The sequence below is a fragment of the Perissodus microlepis genome, chromosome 20 (assembly GCF_051167445.1).
Source record: "Perissodus microlepis isolate ML-2025 ecotype Zambia chromosome 20, ASM5116744v1, whole genome shotgun sequence".
Taxonomy (NCBI): Eukaryota; Metazoa; Chordata; class Actinopteri; order Cichliformes; family Cichlidae; genus Perissodus; species Perissodus microlepis.
In genome coordinates, this window is record NC_140480.1 from 18,793,596 (window position 1) to 18,813,323 (window position 19,728).

At 40.1% G+C, this 19,728-nt stretch overlaps 1 protein-coding gene across 1 annotated transcript in view; it reads right to left on the reverse strand.

Moving 5' to 3' along the window:
- Window positions 1-271: 271 nt before the first annotated feature.
- Window positions 272-19,728, reverse strand: part of arhgef10lb (Rho guanine nucleotide exchange factor (GEF) 10-like b) — a 29,996-nt gene continuing 10,539 nt past the window's right edge. The window contains exons 9-22 of the mRNA XM_084916357.1: window positions 18,265-18,435; window positions 17,396-17,541; window positions 16,427-16,593; window positions 14,814-14,929; window positions 9,606-9,733; window positions 9,394-9,494; window positions 8,579-8,700; window positions 7,166-7,252; window positions 6,614-6,837; window positions 5,776-5,933; window positions 5,497-5,639; window positions 4,265-4,436; window positions 3,296-3,412; window positions 272-2,578 (exon numbers count right to left, since the gene is read on the reverse strand). Coding sequence (XP_084772483.1) covers window positions 1,992-2,578; window positions 3,296-3,412; window positions 4,265-4,436; window positions 5,497-5,639; window positions 5,776-5,933; window positions 6,614-6,837; window positions 7,166-7,252; window positions 8,579-8,700; window positions 9,394-9,494; window positions 9,606-9,733; window positions 14,814-14,929; window positions 16,427-16,593; window positions 17,396-17,541; window positions 18,265-18,435 — 2,439 coding nt within the window. The 3' untranslated portion in view covers window positions 272-1,991. The remainder of the gene's footprint in view (window positions 2,579-3,295; window positions 3,413-4,264; window positions 4,437-5,496; window positions 5,640-5,775; window positions 5,934-6,613; window positions 6,838-7,165; window positions 7,253-8,578; window positions 8,701-9,393; window positions 9,495-9,605; window positions 9,734-14,813; window positions 14,930-16,426; window positions 16,594-17,395; window positions 17,542-18,264; window positions 18,436-19,728) is intronic.

Genomic DNA, 19,728 nt, shown 5'->3' on the forward strand with positions numbered 1-19,728 from the left:
GGTAGCATAAATAAGTGGGCTACAGCAGGTACTTGTTTGGACTTGCCAATACAGGGCAGAAAATCCACATTCATGAAATATCCCCACAACATGGAAGCTCCACTAAAGTTGGATTTATAGTCCCGCAAATGTGTGCACGTACAGACCGGGAGAGGAAAGGGATTTTCAATCGCACAAGACGCACTGTCCAAGTGGGCTGGAATAGAGCAGTGAGTAATAGTGAGTTCCCTGGGGATGGGAGCTCAAAAAATACAGCATGTAAAGCACAGATATTGTTTTTAACACCTGGTTTTACTTCAACTCTTTGTATGTTCCAACTTTGTTCTTCTTTGCAGCTGGCTGACAACAGAGTTCAGTGCAAGCAGACACACAATCCCTGGACAGATGATGCGGTCTCTCTGCACGACCATAAATAACGCATCACAGCAACCAAGCTAAGTTACAAGTAGACACGTGAGTCAACCATTGAGCACAGCACAGAAGGACATTAGAAATAACAGTTTACAAAGCACCAGCTCCTGGTTGAGCAGTTCATGAAGGTTCGAGGAACAGGCAGACCAAACTCAGCACCACCTGGATTCACTACATGAAAGCCTCTGACTCTTGTAGAACATCTTTGCTGCATATGGATTAGACATCACCAAATTCCCATTGCGTCTAAAGGTGGTTGAAACAACAGTGGATTAAGGTCCTGTGGGACTTTCAAGTTCCGGATAGAAAAGCAGCCTCTGGCCAACCAAACAGATATAGTTGACAAGGAGCAGAAGACCACAGCTGTGAAAGACGTGGCTATGCCAGCTGACAGTAACATCAGACAGATGGAGCATTAGATATCTGAGAAGTGACGAGACTGAAGGAACAGCTGTGGCAGATGTAGGAAGTCGTCATCCTAGTGGTAATAGGAGTATTAGGAGGTGGAACTTTCCAGCAGTGAATCTTAACAGCTCACAGTAAAGACATCACTTGACTCCATTAACTGTCTGGGTCTGTGTATTTATGTTGTATTTCTGTAAAGTTATTTATTTCATATTCTGTATAGTTTTTCATATTTATATCCTGTTCATAGCCTGTACATAGCTTGTACTCACTACAGCCTGTACATACCTATAGTTATAGAATATTCACAACATACTTCATACCGTGTACATTATAACATACCATAATAGACCCATTTCTGTAATATACTTACATATCTATATTATTGCTAATATATATTGTAATATATCTATATCACTAAAGCACTTCTGGATGGATGCAAACTGCATTTCGTTGCCCTGTACCTGTGCATGTGCAATGACAATAAAGTTGAATTCTATTCTATTCTATTCTATTGTATTTATGGTGTAGCTGCACACACGCGCTCTCTCTCTCACACACACACACACCCAAACACCATTGAAACTTTCATTGTGATGCAATTTTCTTACATTTTTTTTCCTTTATTATATAAAGATTTAGGTTTTCATTAAGTTCTTTTCATAATATGCCACTATTTTGTTTAGCCTAACACTGAGATTTGTGTCCAAATCAAAACGTTTAAGGTCCAAATGCAGACACTGAGGCTTGACACTCATCTGACATACACATACAACCTGTTTCCATACAGAAATGTTCCACCAAGTATCACATTGTACAGCTTCATTTGAAAAACATGGCTGATTTTAAAATTAGTATACTATATAAGCCAGGTTCTTTGGGGCATTGCTTCCTGTAAATATGGAGTTCTTCCTCTCTACTGATGCCAGGTGCTGCTATCTTTGTGATATGCAACATTACTACTGCTCACTGTAGTAAATAAAGCTGTCACCTAGTATCCACTGTGATGACGGTCGTCATCTGTAGGCTTAAGTAATGTTACTTTTATTTTAACTGTCAAATGTCAAAGGTGATATGTCCTTGACTTTAGAATCAACCTTAAATGTTTAAACGTGCCTGGTCTAAGAGTAATCACATGTGACTAGAACTAGAGTAACTGAGGACAAAGAAAGCTGTCATTGGCTAAGCGTGAGAGGGAGCTGCCACACGAGCAGTGTGTTTTCACTGGAGTCTGAGCAGGTTTCTTCTGATGCTGACAGTCCTATCCTGCGGTATCCTCTTCCACCAGAGAAGATGGCTGTTGAAGTGACTTTGTTACGTTTGGCCTCTCCCTCCTTCCCCAACTCCAGTGGCCGCCCTCTCAACCAAACATCGGGGTCCTCATTTACTTCATAGATGGAGCCGTCCTCCATCTGGAGATCTGGGGACGCCCTTTGGTTCGCTTGTTCTGGCTGAGCTGTCAGCAGCTTCCCAGGAAGCTGGGAGGTGGAATGGAGGTGGTACTGCAATAGGAGATGCTTAGGTTTGTCCTGCTTCCATGGAGAAGTTTCTAAGTTCTCCCTATGGTGGCTATTTTCCAGCTTCTGCTCTCCTCTTTCTCCTTCAACATTACCTCCACCTCCTCCTCCCTCTCCATTAGCACTCTCTTTGCTAATGTTGAAGATGGAATCCCGTCGAAGCAAATCAGAGGCCAGGGTGCTGCAGGCTGACACCAGGAAATCTACAGCACCGCAGTGAGCATTCAGAGATGTCATCGCTTTACCTGAGGATATAAAAGTTGTACATCTGTTCACTTTGTCTAATTTTACCAGAGTAACACATAAAAGAAGTAAATGTGTTCCAAAAGACTAAAAAAACCTAAAACTGAACAAACATTAAGTATACAATACTAAATAGAGTGTTTTTAAATGCAACCCTGCAGAGAATCATCAACATTTCAGGACCACAGTTTTAGTGGAGTTTGAGTTAAAAGGGGAAGAAGTTTTTAAAAACTTGCACTGAGACCCACAGAGGTAGTGTTTCCAAAGCATATGCACAGGACTATTTGATATATATCGCACATCAATAAACTGAAATAGAAAACTAAATAATAAAGTAAATTAATAGGGGAACAAATAGTATAAATTAGGAAGCAAATAGAATTGAAATAGTCGTTTTTTCATAGATTTTATATATATAAAAAAATAATGGCTACACTTCTTTTGAGGGAATTAATGTTATTTTTTGTTAAATAGAGCATATCTCCTGTTTCTTTGTTGCTTTCATGGTTCAGTTTCCAGTTTATTGAGTTAATTTTGTTTTGGTGAGTGCCAGAGCCTTCATGAGTACGTGTGCATCATCAGGCCATCATGCTATATGGATATATTGTATATCACAAGAGATCTTGCGATGTTCAACCAGTAATGAGCACATGCTGTGTGTACATTCAACTTCAGTCACAAAAACATCAGAGAGCAGGAGCGCTGATGCATGTTCTGACCTGTGATCTTCGGGATACCCTCAAGAGTCGGTACAGAGAAAGTGATGATGACACCCTGGCTAGTCCCCACCCACAACATACCCTGAGAGATCAGTAAGCTGGATACACAAACGTGACCTGGAAAACAAACATTTAACCATTACATTGGTCATAGTCTAACTGTACATATTTTATTCCTGCCCAGCCCTGACAACACTGTGTGTGTGTGTAGTCTGCCAAAATTTGAACTCGGGCTGAGCTCTGTCACTGAGCAGCTCAGTTCAATTTACAGCGTGGAGATCTTAAGGAAAAAGTGAACAGGAAGGGAAAGTTTCCAGTAAACTGTAAACATATTGTAGTATGGGATATCACACCCCTGTGTGTCTTGGCTGAAGACATCTCTATTCATGCCTTTAAGGCAGATAACCTGTGATGACACTATGTAACTGAATATCTGAATGTTAGATAGACAGCATTACATATTGTTCTTAAGAATGGGAGCAAGTTGTATAGAACAGAAATGCATCATTTAATAACAACTTCTGCTAACTTCTGTTCCCTGAAGGAACAAGGTTGCCCTGCCATGCAGTTGGGTTCAATAATAATAATAACTTAGATTTGTATAGTGTCTTTCAAGAAACCCAACTTTGCTTTACACAACAGTAACTAGAGCTTAAAATAGCTACGGGTTGTGGGATTTGTTGAAGAGGCGAGTTTTGAGAAGTTTCCTGAAGGACTCCAGTGTCGGGCCATCGTGAGTCTCATATGGGAGAGAGTTCCAGAGGGTGGGGGCTGCCACACTGAAGGCTCTGTCCCCAAAGGTATTAAGGTTGGTGCAAGGGACAGAAAGGAGACCCATTCAACATGACATCTGAACATTCGGGAAGTGACAACAATATTCTAGAAATGCTAAACACAGGTCTAAAAGCAGCTACGCTGTATTCTTGGTATGCCCGTCTGTCTCGGTGACAGTATCTTTTTTGGCCTTGCCTGGTGACAGAGAGTTGGTACGGGTGGAGATGTTGACTTCCTGCAGTTGTTGCAAGGTCTCTGTGTGGAACAGATGAATGGAGGATCCTTTGGTGAAGGCCATCCAAACACCTCCACCTGAATGGACCATATGGCTAACACTGAAGTCTGGATCTGAGTGGGCTTCGAAGCTCTGAAGCACAGAGAGAAAGGGTTAATCTGTGAAAAAAAAATATGTCAGTTGGTTCCACAAAATGTGTCATATGACTCATTTTGTGGGAAATATTTTTTTTAGGAAAACATGGTACATGAATGTTCTGAAGAATATTTTAATTCATGTAAACAATAATCTGCTGGTTGTTCAGTAAATAAAGCTCTTGCCTAGTTGTGACTGTCATCTGTAGTCATCTGTAGTATTCGGGTAAATGTGTATGCTGAGAATACATATGGGACTCGATTAAAAAATTAATCTAATTAATTAGAGGCTTTGTAATTAATTAATCACGATTAATTGCATTTAATCACACAAGAAACTTCGCCCCAAAGTGCAAATGTTTTTTTTAATTTAAAAGGGTTTTAGCAGGCGACAGAATCAAATAATACACATGGATGTGAGTATTGTAAACTCGAGCTCTTTTAATTTTTTGGGAAAAAAATGAAGCATTTAAACTGCATTTCAATTCATTATGAGAACAAATCATTTCATTCTGTTTTATATACATTTCACAGAGTATCACAGCTTTTTGGGAATCAGAGTTGGAATCCAATCCAGGCAGTATTTTCCTAAATGTGGTTTACTGTTGATGCTGACCCATCAAACACATTTAACACTTACAGTTTTATTCTTCTCTTGTAGAATTGGTAATCCTTATTGAGCTTACATTGGGCCTTGACATAGCCTGTCAGTTCACTGTCTCTCTGAAACAAGCCTTTTTGTCTTATTTGCCTTAAAAAGCAGCTTTGAACAGCAGGCAGGTGGGACTGTTGAGCTAGTCTGATAATTTAGTTTTGCATTTGTGGTGGATTATACATCCAAGAGTATAAAAAATGTCTGAAATGCAATAGTTAGAGGACTCTGAAGCTCGAGCTGTTGGTTCACAGGAATCACTTGTAAAAATGCCAGCCTCATTATTGGGTCATTTTGACATGGATCCACCACTGTAACAGTATACACATCCATTGCAGAGCACAATGGAAAGTGTTAAAGGCCCACTTAAAATGTTCTCAGTGTGCATACTGAACAGTCAATATACCTGCATGCAGAGGCTGTCTCCTTGTATGACAGTGACTTGGTTTTCACAGCTGGCCCACACAGTGTCTTCAAGTGTCAGCAGACAGTAGACCGGCTTGGAGCCAAGAGACACTAGCTTGCATGAATCCACATCCCACAGTCGCTCTGACAGGAAGAATTAGTTGGTGGTTTAGCACCTAATTTGAGCTCTGTGATTTAGCTCCTACTACGCTAGTGCATGACCTCATTAGTCTGACATACAAACTCGCATCATGTGCGAGTGGTATCTGTGACAGCTCACCTCCAGTTTTTCTGTGGTATATAGCTACTTTGCCATTAGCCAGTCCAGCAAACAGGAACGACAGTGAATGTTTGAGGCAGAGCACTGGACAGTTGTCAGGGTTTACCAAGGTCAGCAGGCACTGAACAGCTGTGTCCACACTGCTCTGAACATGGATACTGGAAAGACAAGCAGACAGAAAAGTCACATATTACACATGGGGCCAGATTGTTGCTGTTGCTGCTGTAACAAAATAACATAGCTCTACATTAGTCTTTCAAAATCTCATAGTACAATCTGCTCAAAGAGATACATAAGAAAATTGAATGTCATTACCTGATTTCATGCTTTTCATGTAAGTTTTAAGGTTGTCTTTGATTTTTTTTTTTTTAATTTTATTTTAAGAATAATGTATTTTGCAATCAACTTGTTTTCTTAAGCCTTTTTTGTGCAATCCAAATCAAATAACAGCAGAGTACCACATTCTCTCAGTTTATAGCAACATAAAATCACAAAATGGGTTTAGGCATCCTTTTTCTGGGGAAAAAAATAATAATGGCATAATCAGCGTTAAAAACTGCCTGGTGCAAACCTCGGCATGAATGAGCAACTGTAAACTCCCACAAAAACATATGTCAGCAACAAAAATAGCTGTTTTTAGCAGCAGTTCTTCAGTGACAAAAGAGAAAGAAAATTGATGATATTAAAAAAAAATGGTTCAATATTTTGAGGAATTGTCTTCTTTTTTTTACCTAAAGTTACAATCGTTAGTCAAATATAACAAAACTGTGGTCCAAACAATACTTAATGTTCCGACAGCTATAAAACTAAATAATGTGCTGTGTTGGGAAAGACTGACCTGCCGTCCTGCAGGCCAACACAGATTATGTTTCCTGTCTTGGCTGCCCTTAGGGCTTTCTCAGTCCCCTCCTGGGGCACTGTACTGGGGCACGGCTCCTTCACATACTCCAGGCAAAGGACTGGGGCTCTCAGTGGGAGGGTTTTGACCAAGCGGGCACTGGCTCGGTTCAGAGAGAAAATCTCTACTTGCCCATGGTTGGAGTTGCCACCTCCACCAGCAACCTGGAGACCATGACAGGAGAAAAGTAGCTTTGCTTATCACAAAAAAAAAACCAACAACAACAACAGTCAAAGCAATTATGCCATGGATCCGTAATGTACCAATAACAGTGTGTCTCAAAAGCACAGATTTGAACAGCCAAGGTTTTATACATAAGTTCTTACAGCAGGGGGACAAGCTTAACCCAGCAGCAGAGCTAACACTGTGGTGGTTATACAGACATAAAACAGAAACCGCACTGAATAATGCATTCAAACATACAGATCCACATAGGAGCAGGTGAATACTGAATAAAAAGATGTTTTCTGAACAGTGGAAGCTTGAACTCACCCAAAGGTAACCCTGTGGCAAGGATGTGCTGGCAGTGCAGAAACCAAGCAGTCTGGACTGAGATGGGCTGTGAAGAGCTGCCTCCAGCTGGCCAAACATAGCAGACATGTTTGAAACATTAATGACGTTATAAATCATCTCTAAACAAATAATTAATTAATGAAACAGAACAGATAAAAAAATATTCAAAGGCATTTCTCTTTTCCCCAGTTCTTCTTGGTGTGTGATTTTGTAGTTCCTAAGTTTAATTCCATACTCCCTCTGTTCTGTGTCCAGTCGGTGTCTGTGTCTGCCCTCGTCTCACATCTCTGCGCCCTCTGTTGAAGTGTCTGCTTGTGAGTCTGTGTCTGTAAGTTCAGTCTGTGTTTCCTGTTTTACTTTGAAGGTCCATGTCTTATGTTAATGTGTCTAGTTTTGCTTCCTTTGTCTCGTTAGCCCTGATTTGTCCCAGTTGTGTTTCTCTCCTGTTTCCCATTCCCTGATTGCGCCCTCTGTGTATTTAAGTCCTGTGTTTTCCTTTGTCTGTGTTGTGATCTTCATCATCCCATGCTGTGTGGTCCATCCATCTGGCTGCCAGTTTAGTTTATGTCTCCCAGTTTAGCCAGTTTCCTGTTTTTCTCATTTAGTAATAATTGTTTGTTTTGAGTCCATCATTTCTCCTATCCTGCCTGCACACAGCCTTATCTTGACAGAGTCGTAGGCAGAGCCTGGTTTATTTCCCACAGTTTTTTTAATCTGTTGCCTTACGGTTACAAGTGCTGTCACCAGTCTATGCATTTTATTATCTCATAACACTTGTTTAATCAGCTACAGTCTCTCCTATGGACTCTTTAATGTCTACAGTCTCAGATCAACACAGCCCTGCCCTCCAGCACTATCAGCAGCAGGAGCAGCAGCAACCCCCTCAACAGCAACATTGCACCTATCAGGTAAAACATAGGCTATGTTTGCTTTGCATTGTCCCCACCTGATGACAGTGATATTGTATGATGCGCTTCCACATTAGATTCTTGATGAATGTGTTGTTTTTATTCAGCCTGGTTCTATGTGCCCCTTTTTAACTTTGAGCACCCACCCCTTCAAACATCTCTGCACGGCCCTGGTCCACACATAGCAACAAACCATTGATGAGTAGTTTGTTGCTATGTGTCTTTTGGATTGCGGTTACCCACTTGTAAGAAGGCCAGTGAAAATACTACATGGGAGGAAACTGTTCAGGCTATGAGGAATGTGTGGACATGCAGCAACGCAGGGGAAGAGCTGGTGAAGCTGAGAGCAGGAGGTCAGGATAGTCCAGCTGAGATTGAGTCACCACAAAGTTCTTTCATTTAATTAAAGACTAATCAAACACCGACTCTAAGTGAAACATTTTTGGACAACTGTATTTGTCATCAGCAACAGCTCTCCTCTCACCTTCAGAGTGTGTGTTCTGGAGGAGAAAACCGAAAGTTTACAGGTAAGCAGTGGGCAGCTTAACAGAGCTTTCGTCTTCCCATCTTCTTCAGCACATTCCCAACCTGACGTGTTTTCCTTTCCTGCCCAAACAACAGACACGCGCACACACAAACATTAAAGACAAAAACTAACAACTTTCTTAAACTGTCAAAATGCAGACTTTGCTGTATAATAATAATAATAATGAATTGCATTTATATAGCGCTCATAGATCCTCAAAGCACTTTACAATTCCACTATTCATTCACTCTCACATTCGCACACTGGTGGAGGCAAGCTACAGTTGTAGCCACAGCTGCCCTGGGGCAGACTGACAGAAGTGAGGCTGCCATATCGCGCCATCAGCCCCTCTGGCCAACACCAGTAGGTGGTAGGTGAAGTGTCTTGCCCAAGGACACAACGACTGAGACAGACAAAGCTGGGGATCGAATTGGCAACCTTATGGTTACAAGATGAGCTTCCCAACCCCCTGAACCACGGTTGCATGTATGTAGTAACTTTAAAGTTGAAGACAAATACAACTTATGATTAAAATTAAATGTAAAATTAATTTGATGATTTATTGGTGAATTAATGTCAAACTCATGTCTCAGCATGAATAGGCTGCAAATTTCAATTTAACCTAAAATTGGCTTTTATTGTTTTACAGCATTTATCAGCACTGCTAACTGGTTGGTAGTTTTTAGGTGAAGCATAAATTGAGTGCTCAGAGTATCAAAATGCTATGCACGCAGCAGTCCATTTCCACACTCCACATACAGAATTAAACTTACTCTGGGCTATCTTGGCAAGGTGAAGACGGTTCACCCAGGAGATCTTACTGAAGGGGTTGGGAGTGTTGAAGACCACCATGATGCTCACTGGACGACCAGACCTGTCAGGCATAGAAGACATGATATTCAAACACTTTCACACACCTCTGCCTGGTAAAACCTCACTGCCCCTTCTCTAAGTCTGCTTTGGATATGGACCTCTTGACACTTACTTGTCAGGTTTGCCTGGAACAGATAGGCGTAGGCGACACTTGTTGGCGTTCTGGATCTCCTCCTCCTTTAGATGGATGAGCCTCTGTAGAGCCAGACACCAGTCCTGAGACACTGTGGTATTCAGATTCTGGCAGGGAGATTTAAAAAAAGGGGAAATAAAGGATGGACCTCACTTGTTTGGGGTGGGGTTGTGTTTTGTTTGTTTTTTTTATTAATAAACAAATACGGCAGAGGTGTGGTCACTGGCTCAACTGCAGGTGCTGCAGTGAACTCAAGGGTCGGTCCCAGGGAGGTTGGAGAGACGGGTGGAGATAATTTATCTAACGAGGTTTTTCCCTTTTTATAGTAAGATCAGAGACTAGAGGGGAGGAAGAGTGTACCGAACTGGGAAGAGTTATATAAGTGCAAAAAGGAAAAGAAAAGGTCGCAATGTCATAGGTCAACGTGCCATTATTGAACTGCCTGGCCAGCGTGGTGGAAATGTAACTGTGCTGCCATCAGCAGCTATGGAGTTCTCCACTGTCATGTTACTGTTGGGCCATACAACACCGAACTTCTAGCAACATTCCTGGATGGTCTACAGGATGCTTTGCTTGAGCAGAGAGATCGCGAGCAGGCAGAGCATCCCATATCATTTGGGACAATGTGAGCTTTCACCAAGGTCCAAAAATATGCAACTGGTTTCACAATGAGCAGCATTTTATCAATGTGTTTCTTCCACCATACTCTCCCTTTTGAACCCTGTCAAGGAGTTTTTCTCAGCATGGAGATGGAAAGTATATGACCGAAATTCTTAAACACAGGAAAATCTACTTCAAGCAGATTAAATTATCTGAATATGCTGTAAAAATATATAATTTTTTTTATGTATATGTAACTTTTTTATTGCAGTTCTCTTTTTTTTTTTTTTTTTTTTTTTTTTGTTAAAATGTGAGTACAAGTATAAATGAATGAATAAATACACATTATTTTCCTGCTTTCTCACAGTGTTTTGTATTTATTTCTGTAGTGTGTAATCGTTGCTAAGTTGTGTTTGCACATTGGCTGGTTTTGTGTGGTTTTTGACAGTAGTTCTTGATTTTGAGAAAAGTTAAAATAGTTTGGGGTCAAATGTTTGGTTTTGCAAGACAAGTCAAAGGTTTTGTGTGTGTAGCTTGAATTTTACAGTTTGTGTTTAGTGTTTTGAGACAAAGAGATGAGATTTTAGGAAATGTGTTTTAGCAATTCAGAAAAACTGTATTCTGGTTGCTTAAAGAAAACGTTAACATATTTAAATGATGCCTTCTCTGTGCGGTTAATGAATGGTGAAATAAAAAATATCACATAGGCTTTTACAAGTCAAGTGCAAAAAAAGAGGACGGTTGGTCACCCTACTATAACACTATGCTTCTCCTTGCTTTTCTTGGTGGTCTGAGACGGCATATGTTCCAGTGGGACTGAGGGGAACCAGCAGCCAGAGCAGCCTCACTATGTTCTTGTTGTCAGCGCGCTGCTCTGGTTCGAGACTGGTTTACCAATAACCCAAGGTTTTCTAACATCTTTCTGCCTGCATACTCTCCCTTTCTAAACCTGAGGAGTTATTTTCGGCATGGTGGTGGAAAGTGTACGACAGAGAACCGTATGCCCGTGTGCACCTCTTCCAAGCCGTGGAAGATGCCTGCCAGACATATGAGTAGATACATGCATGCAAGTAGATCAGGCATGCAAGAGGATTTTACCCCGGGTGCCTGGCTAGGGCCAATATAGCCTGTGATATGGATGAGATTCTCTGGCCTGACCCAGAACACAGACAGGATGCTGAGGTAGAATAATATTTTGGGGGTGTGTTGGTACATGGTACATAAATAAAAATGTGCCACTGTATATACATTGGTTGCGTCTTTTGTGTTCATCATGTGAAAAGGTTTTTGAGGGTAAGAACCAAAAGCAACATAACTTGCTAGTTTTGGGAATATTGTTTTACATTTATTGCACCAGTGTGTACAACTATGTTGTCGTGTGTGTGTTTTTGAGGTCTTGTGTGTGATATCTGTGGGCAAAGTTTGGTTTTTCAGCAAGAGTGAATGATTTTGAGTGTAGAGCTTCATTTTGACCTGACAATACGATGTTTGGGAAATTGGGTGAGACATTATGGATTTGTGCTTACTGTTTTGGGGATACAAGGCATAGTTTCAAGAAATGTGTTTAAGCAATCGAGAAAATCTGTAAGCAATCGAGGAAAACTGTAAAATGAAATCAGAACAAATCTCTTTTACAAAGTGCTAACACTTGCCAAATATGACACCAAAACTAAAAAGTGTGATTTTACATAGTGTGACAGTGTTTCCATAAAATTTAAGAGTGAAATTTGCACTCTTGGGTATGGAAGAGGATTAGGGCCACTGGGGGGAAAAAAAAAAAAAAGTGGGCACGTCTTTTTTTTCTACTTTTCCAGAATTCTCAGAATTCTGACTTTAATCTCAGAATTCTGGAAAGAAAAAAAGATGTACCTACTGGGGGGGGTTTTCGGTGGCCCTAATCCTCTTTAGTACTTGGGACCTCGGACAGCAAGAAAACGTTTTTTTGGGGTTTTTTTTTTTTTTAAATGTGTAGATTAATGTTGTGTCCAAGGACTTTTCATGGAGGGTACAAGAGAAAAGATAAAAAGATATTAGACATTTATTATAATTTAATTCAGACTGTTCATATAAGACCTAATGTCATGGAAATACCTTTTAACTTACTTTACATTATCTTTAAAAAAAAGATTCAGAAGGAACACATCAATATATCTGTCGATTTATCGATGGAACAGCAGAAAAGCTGTGATCAACCAATCTCTTTTGTCTCACATGCTTTCAGAACACTTTTAGGAAGACATACCTGCTGCATAAAGCAGCAGGTTTCAGGCCCCTCTTCTGTGGAACCAGCTTCCAGTTTGGATTCGGGAGACAGATGCTATCTCTACTTTAAAGATTAAGCTTCAAACGTTCCTTTTTCCTAAAGCATATAGTTAGGGCTGGACCAGGTGACCCTGAATCCCCCCTTAGTTATGCTGCAATAGGCATAGGCTGCTGGGGGACTACCCTGATTCATTGAGTTTTTCCTTTTCAGTCACCTTTCTCACTCACTATGTGTTAATAGACCTCTCTGCATTGAATCACAGTTGTTATTAATCTCTGTCTCTCTTCCACAGCATGTCTTTATCCCAGAGGTGGAAAGTAACGAATTACATTTAGTTGCGTTACTGTAATTGAGTAGTTTTTTTGTGTATTTGTACTTTTTCAAGTCATTTTTCAAGTCTGTAATTTTACTTTTACTTAAGTATATTTTTTAAAAAGTGAAAACGTAGCGAACTACAATAATCACACCCGTTACTGAGTAAATTAAAAATAAAAAAAACCATTGCGCTTTGGAAATACTGCAGGGAACAATGGGTAGTAGAACAAATTGGCGCTAAGGTCACGTTAAAGATGGAGTCTGACATCGGTGTTACGGATCCAGTGAAAAAAGAAGCCCCGTCGAATTCTGCTGACCCTGAACTCGAAGAAACGGATGTGAACCCCTGGCCGTATTTAAGGGACCATTTCGGCTTCAAGTGCAAGAAAGGCAACAGCTTTATTATGCAGTGTAAGCTGTGTTTGCCCAGAGAGACCGAGTTAGCAGCTTTTAAAAATTCCACATCAAACCTGCGCAAGCATGTAGAGGTAAGTTAAATACAACTCGTACCGTTATGGTAGCAAAAAGGCTGTGTTCAAATTAATCACATTACGTTAAGACATCTGTGAAGAACACAGATAACGTTGGTTGGTACTAGCAACTTGCTGTAATCGGGCACGTTGTTGTCCACGCAACTTACATTTTTTTTACTGGGTTGGTAAATTGCCAAAAGAAAATGTGTTTACCTACGTTTTTCCTGTTTGTTAATAATAATAATTTATTATAAAAAATAGTTAAATTAAAGACAGAAGCGGCTACTTTCTTACTTAACCCACATATGTTCACACTGCAGGCAAAAGAATAACAGAGCGCTCACTTACCTTAGATTAGTCAAAGACAGCTGACTTCTGTTACTTGTTAATTAGCACTTGCAACCTCCCGTTAACTAGCCTGTTACTGTCCAATAAAAAAAAAAAAAAAAAAAACACGAGGTATATTGGTATAATTTACCAGCGGTAGCTATGTAATGCATTGATGTCTTATTAGGGACGTCAAAAAACTTTCTCTCAAACTTAACACTGGCCTGCCTGCCTCAGCTGCCTTGGAGCGTCTCTTTAGCTGTGCTGGACTACTGTTCACTGCAAAGTGAGCAAGGATGAACTCTACTAACTTTGAAAATCAACTGCTCCTCAAAATTAACAGGAAGTTCAGAGAGTAACACTCTAGGATGGATACAAAGGAACTTTAATCTAGAGGTACAGTAGGGCAGGGCCAAGTTTAAAAAATTAAAAAACATTTTTAAAGCAGCTGCCGTTCAGTTCAGTACTTGTTCTCTTATTTGACAGTTTAGAACACATTCTCATGTGAAAGAATGATATGGTTTTGTATTGAAAACACTGTGATACCTGACAGTTTGGTTGATTGGTTTGGTGACCATTATCCATTTTCATGTATAGACTTGCAGTTTAACTGCCACTGCACTTTAATTTGTAAAGTTTTTCTTTTCACTAAAAAAGAACTACTTTGAGATTTATATCCCACTGTCTTTTTTTGCGCTACTCAGAAGCGGCTGTCCTCCTGCTGACAGAAAAGTAACTATGTAACTTTTACTCTGAGTACATTCTAAATGAGCTACTTTTTACTTTTACTTGAGTACATTTTTAGACAGGTAATTTTACTTGTACTTGAGTAAAATTTCAGCAAAGTAATAGTACTTTTACTTGAGTAAAATATTTTAGTACTCTTTCCACCTCTGCTTTATCCTGTCTTCCTTCTCTCTCCCCAACCGGTCGCAGCAGATGGCCCCGCCCCTCCCTGAGCCTGGTTCTGCCAGAGGTTTCTTCATGTTAAAAGGGAGTTTTTCCTTCCCACTGTTGCCAAAGTGCTTGCTCATAGGGGGTCATTTGATTGTTGGGTTTTTTCTGTATGTATTATTCTAGAGTCTACCTTACAATATAAAGCCCTTGAGGTGACTGTTGTTGTGATTTGGCGCTATATAAATAAAATGAATTGAACTGAATTGAATTGAATTCATAAAGCAAAGTGAAAATAATAATAAATATTGTTACCTGGTAGATTCCGTGGAGCGTGCCAACCAACAGTGAGACCTCCTCCACTACAGCCAGGTCATGCTGCAGCTCCTCCAATTCCTGATACAATCTTGGAGGGCCGAGCAATACTTTACCTGAAACACATACGTGGTCACATTTAGCATCTATGACAGCTTTGTACCAGGCATCTTCAGCACCAGAGGGGACCTCTGGTGGGTGCTTGGGGAAGTCCCCCTCCAATGCCAAAGATTCCCGAGCCACTGCAGACCACCACCCCGAGGGAGGCCAGAACATCTAGCCACACGCCCCAGAACCAACAAGCACATGCATCGTAGTCTAAGGAGCTTGGAAAGAAAAGCGTCTGAACTTCTTTAGGTTGCTTGAAGACGTTTCACCTCTCATCCGAGAAGCTTCTTCAGTTCTAGGGTCAAATGCTGGAGAGTCCCAGAACACAGCCGTGGCTTCTTTCTACAATAGAAATCAAATATTCTCCCATATCTGTAGCAGAAGTTCCCATAAATGTGGACCTTGTAGGTTGCTTTGCTTTCACTCTTCTGTCCAGTTCATCCCAAACCAGCTCGATGGGGTTTAAGTCTGGAGACTCCATGTTTTCAAGCTCACCACCTTGTTCTTTGTTCCTGAGGTAGTTCTGGCACAGCTTGGATCTATGTTTTGGGTCATTATCTTGCTGTAGGATGAACCCCTGACCAACTGAGCTCATACCAGAGGGTCCTGCATGGTGCTGCAGAATGCTGTGGTAGCTGTTTAGGTTCAGGGTGCCTCTCACTCTGGTAGTGTATATATTGCTTTGCAATCAGAGCGCATATAAATTTAGATTTTCCATTTTATATAAGAACATTAGCAGTGCAGTGAAATAATTGTTTTATGCTTTCATGTTCAGAAATACAAGTCAGCAATAATCATAGAACACAAGCATCACTTTCTGTGTGGTTGTTCAGTGTGCACAGCCTGTGTTTATATTTTCTGCAAACATATATTCAATTAGTGCTGTCAGCGTTAATCTTGTTAAAATGACATTAACGCCATAGCACCATAACACTGACAGCACTAATATTCATATCAATATTCTATAGAAAGGCACACTGTTGTGATTCTGTCATAATTATAGATCCCTGGAAAAAAAATAAAAGGTATAAATATATAGTGTTGCAAGTGGTTTTCCTAAATCCTGGTTGCATCACCCACGTCACAGGCTGGGGCGTCACATAACAGCCACGCATCAGCTTGCAATCAGTCAGGAATCTGTCACACATCCACCTCAGCCTTTTCTTCCTATTTCTCTTTCTTCAGCCTGGCTTCCTGGCAGTCACCTTCCCACTGAGTGATTTATAGGTTAGTGTAACATGGTCTAACAAATAAAAAAAGCACTCCCTGATAAAATATCAGGTATTGCACTGAAGATGGGTGAAAAAGCTGCCAGTGTTCAAAGAAAAACTTTGAAAGACCTTCGGAACTATTGCTGTCTGACTCCTGGCTCAAGACCTTTACACAGTACTTTAAAACAGATAGCTTGGAATAATTCCCAATCAAATTCTTAATATTTGCTTGCTTTTAGTATACTGCACAGCAATCTGTGTGATGGCTCAGATAATGAGATGTGGATATGGTACCAGTGATGCTGGCAGTAGAGCTGTGACATCTGGCTGTGATGACACCGTCTTTGCCCTGCAGACTATCTTGCCCCACCTCCACCACCTGAGTCTGTAGCAGAGAAGCACTCCACTTCACCGTGTACTTAGGACCAACTGGAACCAGGGTGTTGATGTCAGGGGGACCCCTGGTGGACAAATACATTGGAAACATTTACAACAAGGGACTGGGGGTCTCAGCAGGACACAACAGCTATGGCGTAACTGCAGCTTATCTAGGAAATGTTTTTCTTATCTAGATTCACTGACACTTTACTAACATATGTAAAGAAGGTTATTAACTCAATAAGTCAACCGAGGGGTTGTGTTGGAAGTATATCTACGTATGTAGGTAAACAGACTGGTACCAATACATACATTATTTCCACTCAACCCTGCACTAAAACCACTTTCTACTGCAAATCTCATTCACCCAGTCACAAGCCTTCTCATAAAGCGGGTTTATCGATGCCTAAGGACTATTGCACACACAGTCCTATACCAATTGATGTATCAGGGCAAATTCCATATTTAGTATCTTAAATACACTTTGGCCAAAAAGTATTTGTCCCTGTGGCAGCAGAGCCAAAGCAGAATATCCAGTTTCCCCTGGTAAATAATAAATGAATAAATGAGTAATAATAATAAGGAGATAAAACCAATAATAACACCAATATTTGTAGTTGACATGGGTTTCTTTTAGTACCTGTTCAAGCTCTGAGAACCCTACGAGAGGAACTTGTATAATATCCCAAATAATAACAGCTGGGTAATTGCAAATTCACTCCAAACATTCAGTTAATTTTAATTGAATTCTATTTTATTCATATAGTGCCAATTCACAACAACAATTGCCACAAGATGACTTTGGTCACTATACGTATAGCACCAGTCAGGATATTCAGTAACACCTAGGAGTAAAGTTTGGGATTAAAGAGGTTTGGTACTTACTTCAGGTTCACATTGGCACAAATGAGGGTGTCGTTGATGAGAAAGACCTTCCGCTCCTTTAACTTGATAACTTGACCTTTATCCCCAAAAACTATCTCAGTAAGAAGTTCACAATGAATCAGCTGCCTCTGTTCTGAGTTCAGCAGCTAAAAACAATGCAGGTCACTGATTACAAAATATTCTTACATGATGTTTGAAACTACAGAAATCAAGAAATGTCTTCACTGAAATCAAGTTTCAGAGTAGTTTTATCCCAGGTAAGATTCATGTCACAAGCTAAGAGCTGACAAAGTACATCTTCATATCTGCAGACAGTTTGGCATGGTGCTGATTAGCTGAAGATATCAAATTCCTTGAGAAACAAATTTTCTCATTGATTTTATCCCATATTAAGGTAACCCATTGGTTACTGAGCAGACTAGTGTTAAATTCAGCTTGAATAGAGAACTTTGGTGATCTTCCGTCAGCTGCCCAGAGGTACCATGAGCAATACAAATTAATTTAGCTGAACACACGCTGGAGGATGAACACACCCAACCATGTACTTTCAACGTCCAGCTAGAAAAATGAAAGAGGACTCAAAAATCAAACATCTATGCAAATTCATGCTGAGTAATGCAAATAAAGTCTATCAGATGAGATTCTCCCACAGATTGTGGATTCTCCTTACACCATTTTCAAAAATGTAAGAGAAGCTTGTTCTTTGCATCCATACAACTGGAGCTTTGCTTTTAAAGATTGATTGGACAAAGGAAAGTGAATGGACTTTCTGGTGACTTCTGAATATATGTGGTCATGCCATTATCTCAAATTTACCCACAAGTTTCATGAACAGCTTATGTTTGCATAAATAAATGCATAGTTGTCACCTTGTTGAGATTGCGTTCCCCAGTGCTGTGAGCTAAGTGCTGGATCTCAGCCTCCTGATCAGCCAGACGTTTCTGCTCATTGAGTTTCTCGGCCAGGGTCTCAAGCTCAGTCAGAGCCAGCTGCAGGGGCAGCCGGTCACTGTGGGACCTTGGAGTGTTCTTCAACATGTCCTGATGCAACACAGCAGAGACTGTTCATATAACATATCTTATGGTGACAGAGAATTTAATAATCCATAGAGAGAACTCATTATAAAGACAGAAAATACAGAAAACCTTTCACTTGACAATAGCATTTTACCAAATACAACCTTACATTTAACTAGATAAGTGAGTGGGTTAAAAAAGGAAAGATTAAATATTATTTAATCATTTAAAGTCTGCCCATTCTCTTGAGTCCTTATTTTATTTTTGGACTAGAGCAGAATGACTGACAGACAAATAGTCTTTGTTCGTCTTATATCACGTTTAGTGCAGCCCCTCAGTTCATCCTCTATCTGAACCAAGAGTTTGTAACACTTCCTCCTTGAAGCCATTGTTTTTTAAAGTTACCCTGATTTTAATTAAAAGTACTCAAGAAACTGAATTGTCATTGCCAAAGACCTGAATTAAATTGTAAAAATTAATAAAAGTCTTATTTTGGGTAAAGTGACAAAGATGTGTAATTCCTCTGATTTTCCAAGAGGTGAAGTTTAATGGGTTTTTTTTTTTTTGTTTGATTATCTGGGTTATTCCAAATAGGAGAGTAAGGAGATGATGAGGCTGTGGAGTTGGTAATATTTCCCACCAGGCTGACAGAGATGACTCTATGGATATGCTGTGAAAAGTTTGTCTGATGAATGGGAGATTCAATAAAAGTATGTCTCGGCATAATGCTCGATCAGTTTGTAACCAGAACGATTTGGATTGAGGATTAAACCATTTAATAAGATATTTTAGCTGATTAGCTAAATAATATAATTCTATATTTGCTGCTTCTAGACCTCCTGGAGATTTTTGTTTTTGCACAATTTGATATGGGGAGTTTTATTTTTCCAACAAAATTTTGACAGAGATGACTTAATAGATTTGAACAAGGAGGTTTTAGGAGATTCAGGGATCACTGACAATACATAATAGAATTTTGGAAGGACTGAGATTTTAACTGTTGCTATCCTTCCACTAAGTGATATAGGTAGGTTGATCCAGCGGTTTAAATCCTCTGGGATAAATTTAAACAAGGGAGTGAAATTCATCATTCATTCTGTCAGCTTGGAGGAAACTTTAATACCTAAATATCTAATATTGTCTGTTTGAAGGTGATGGGGCGAAACAAGATCTGCCACATCCTCCTCATCCATACAGAGTGGTAAAATAGTGGATTTCGACCAGTTTATAGGGGAGCTGGAGACTTTTTAGAACAACAATTGTTGCATTGTTACCTATTTAGCTGTTACTGTCACTTATATTCACAAACAATAGGCT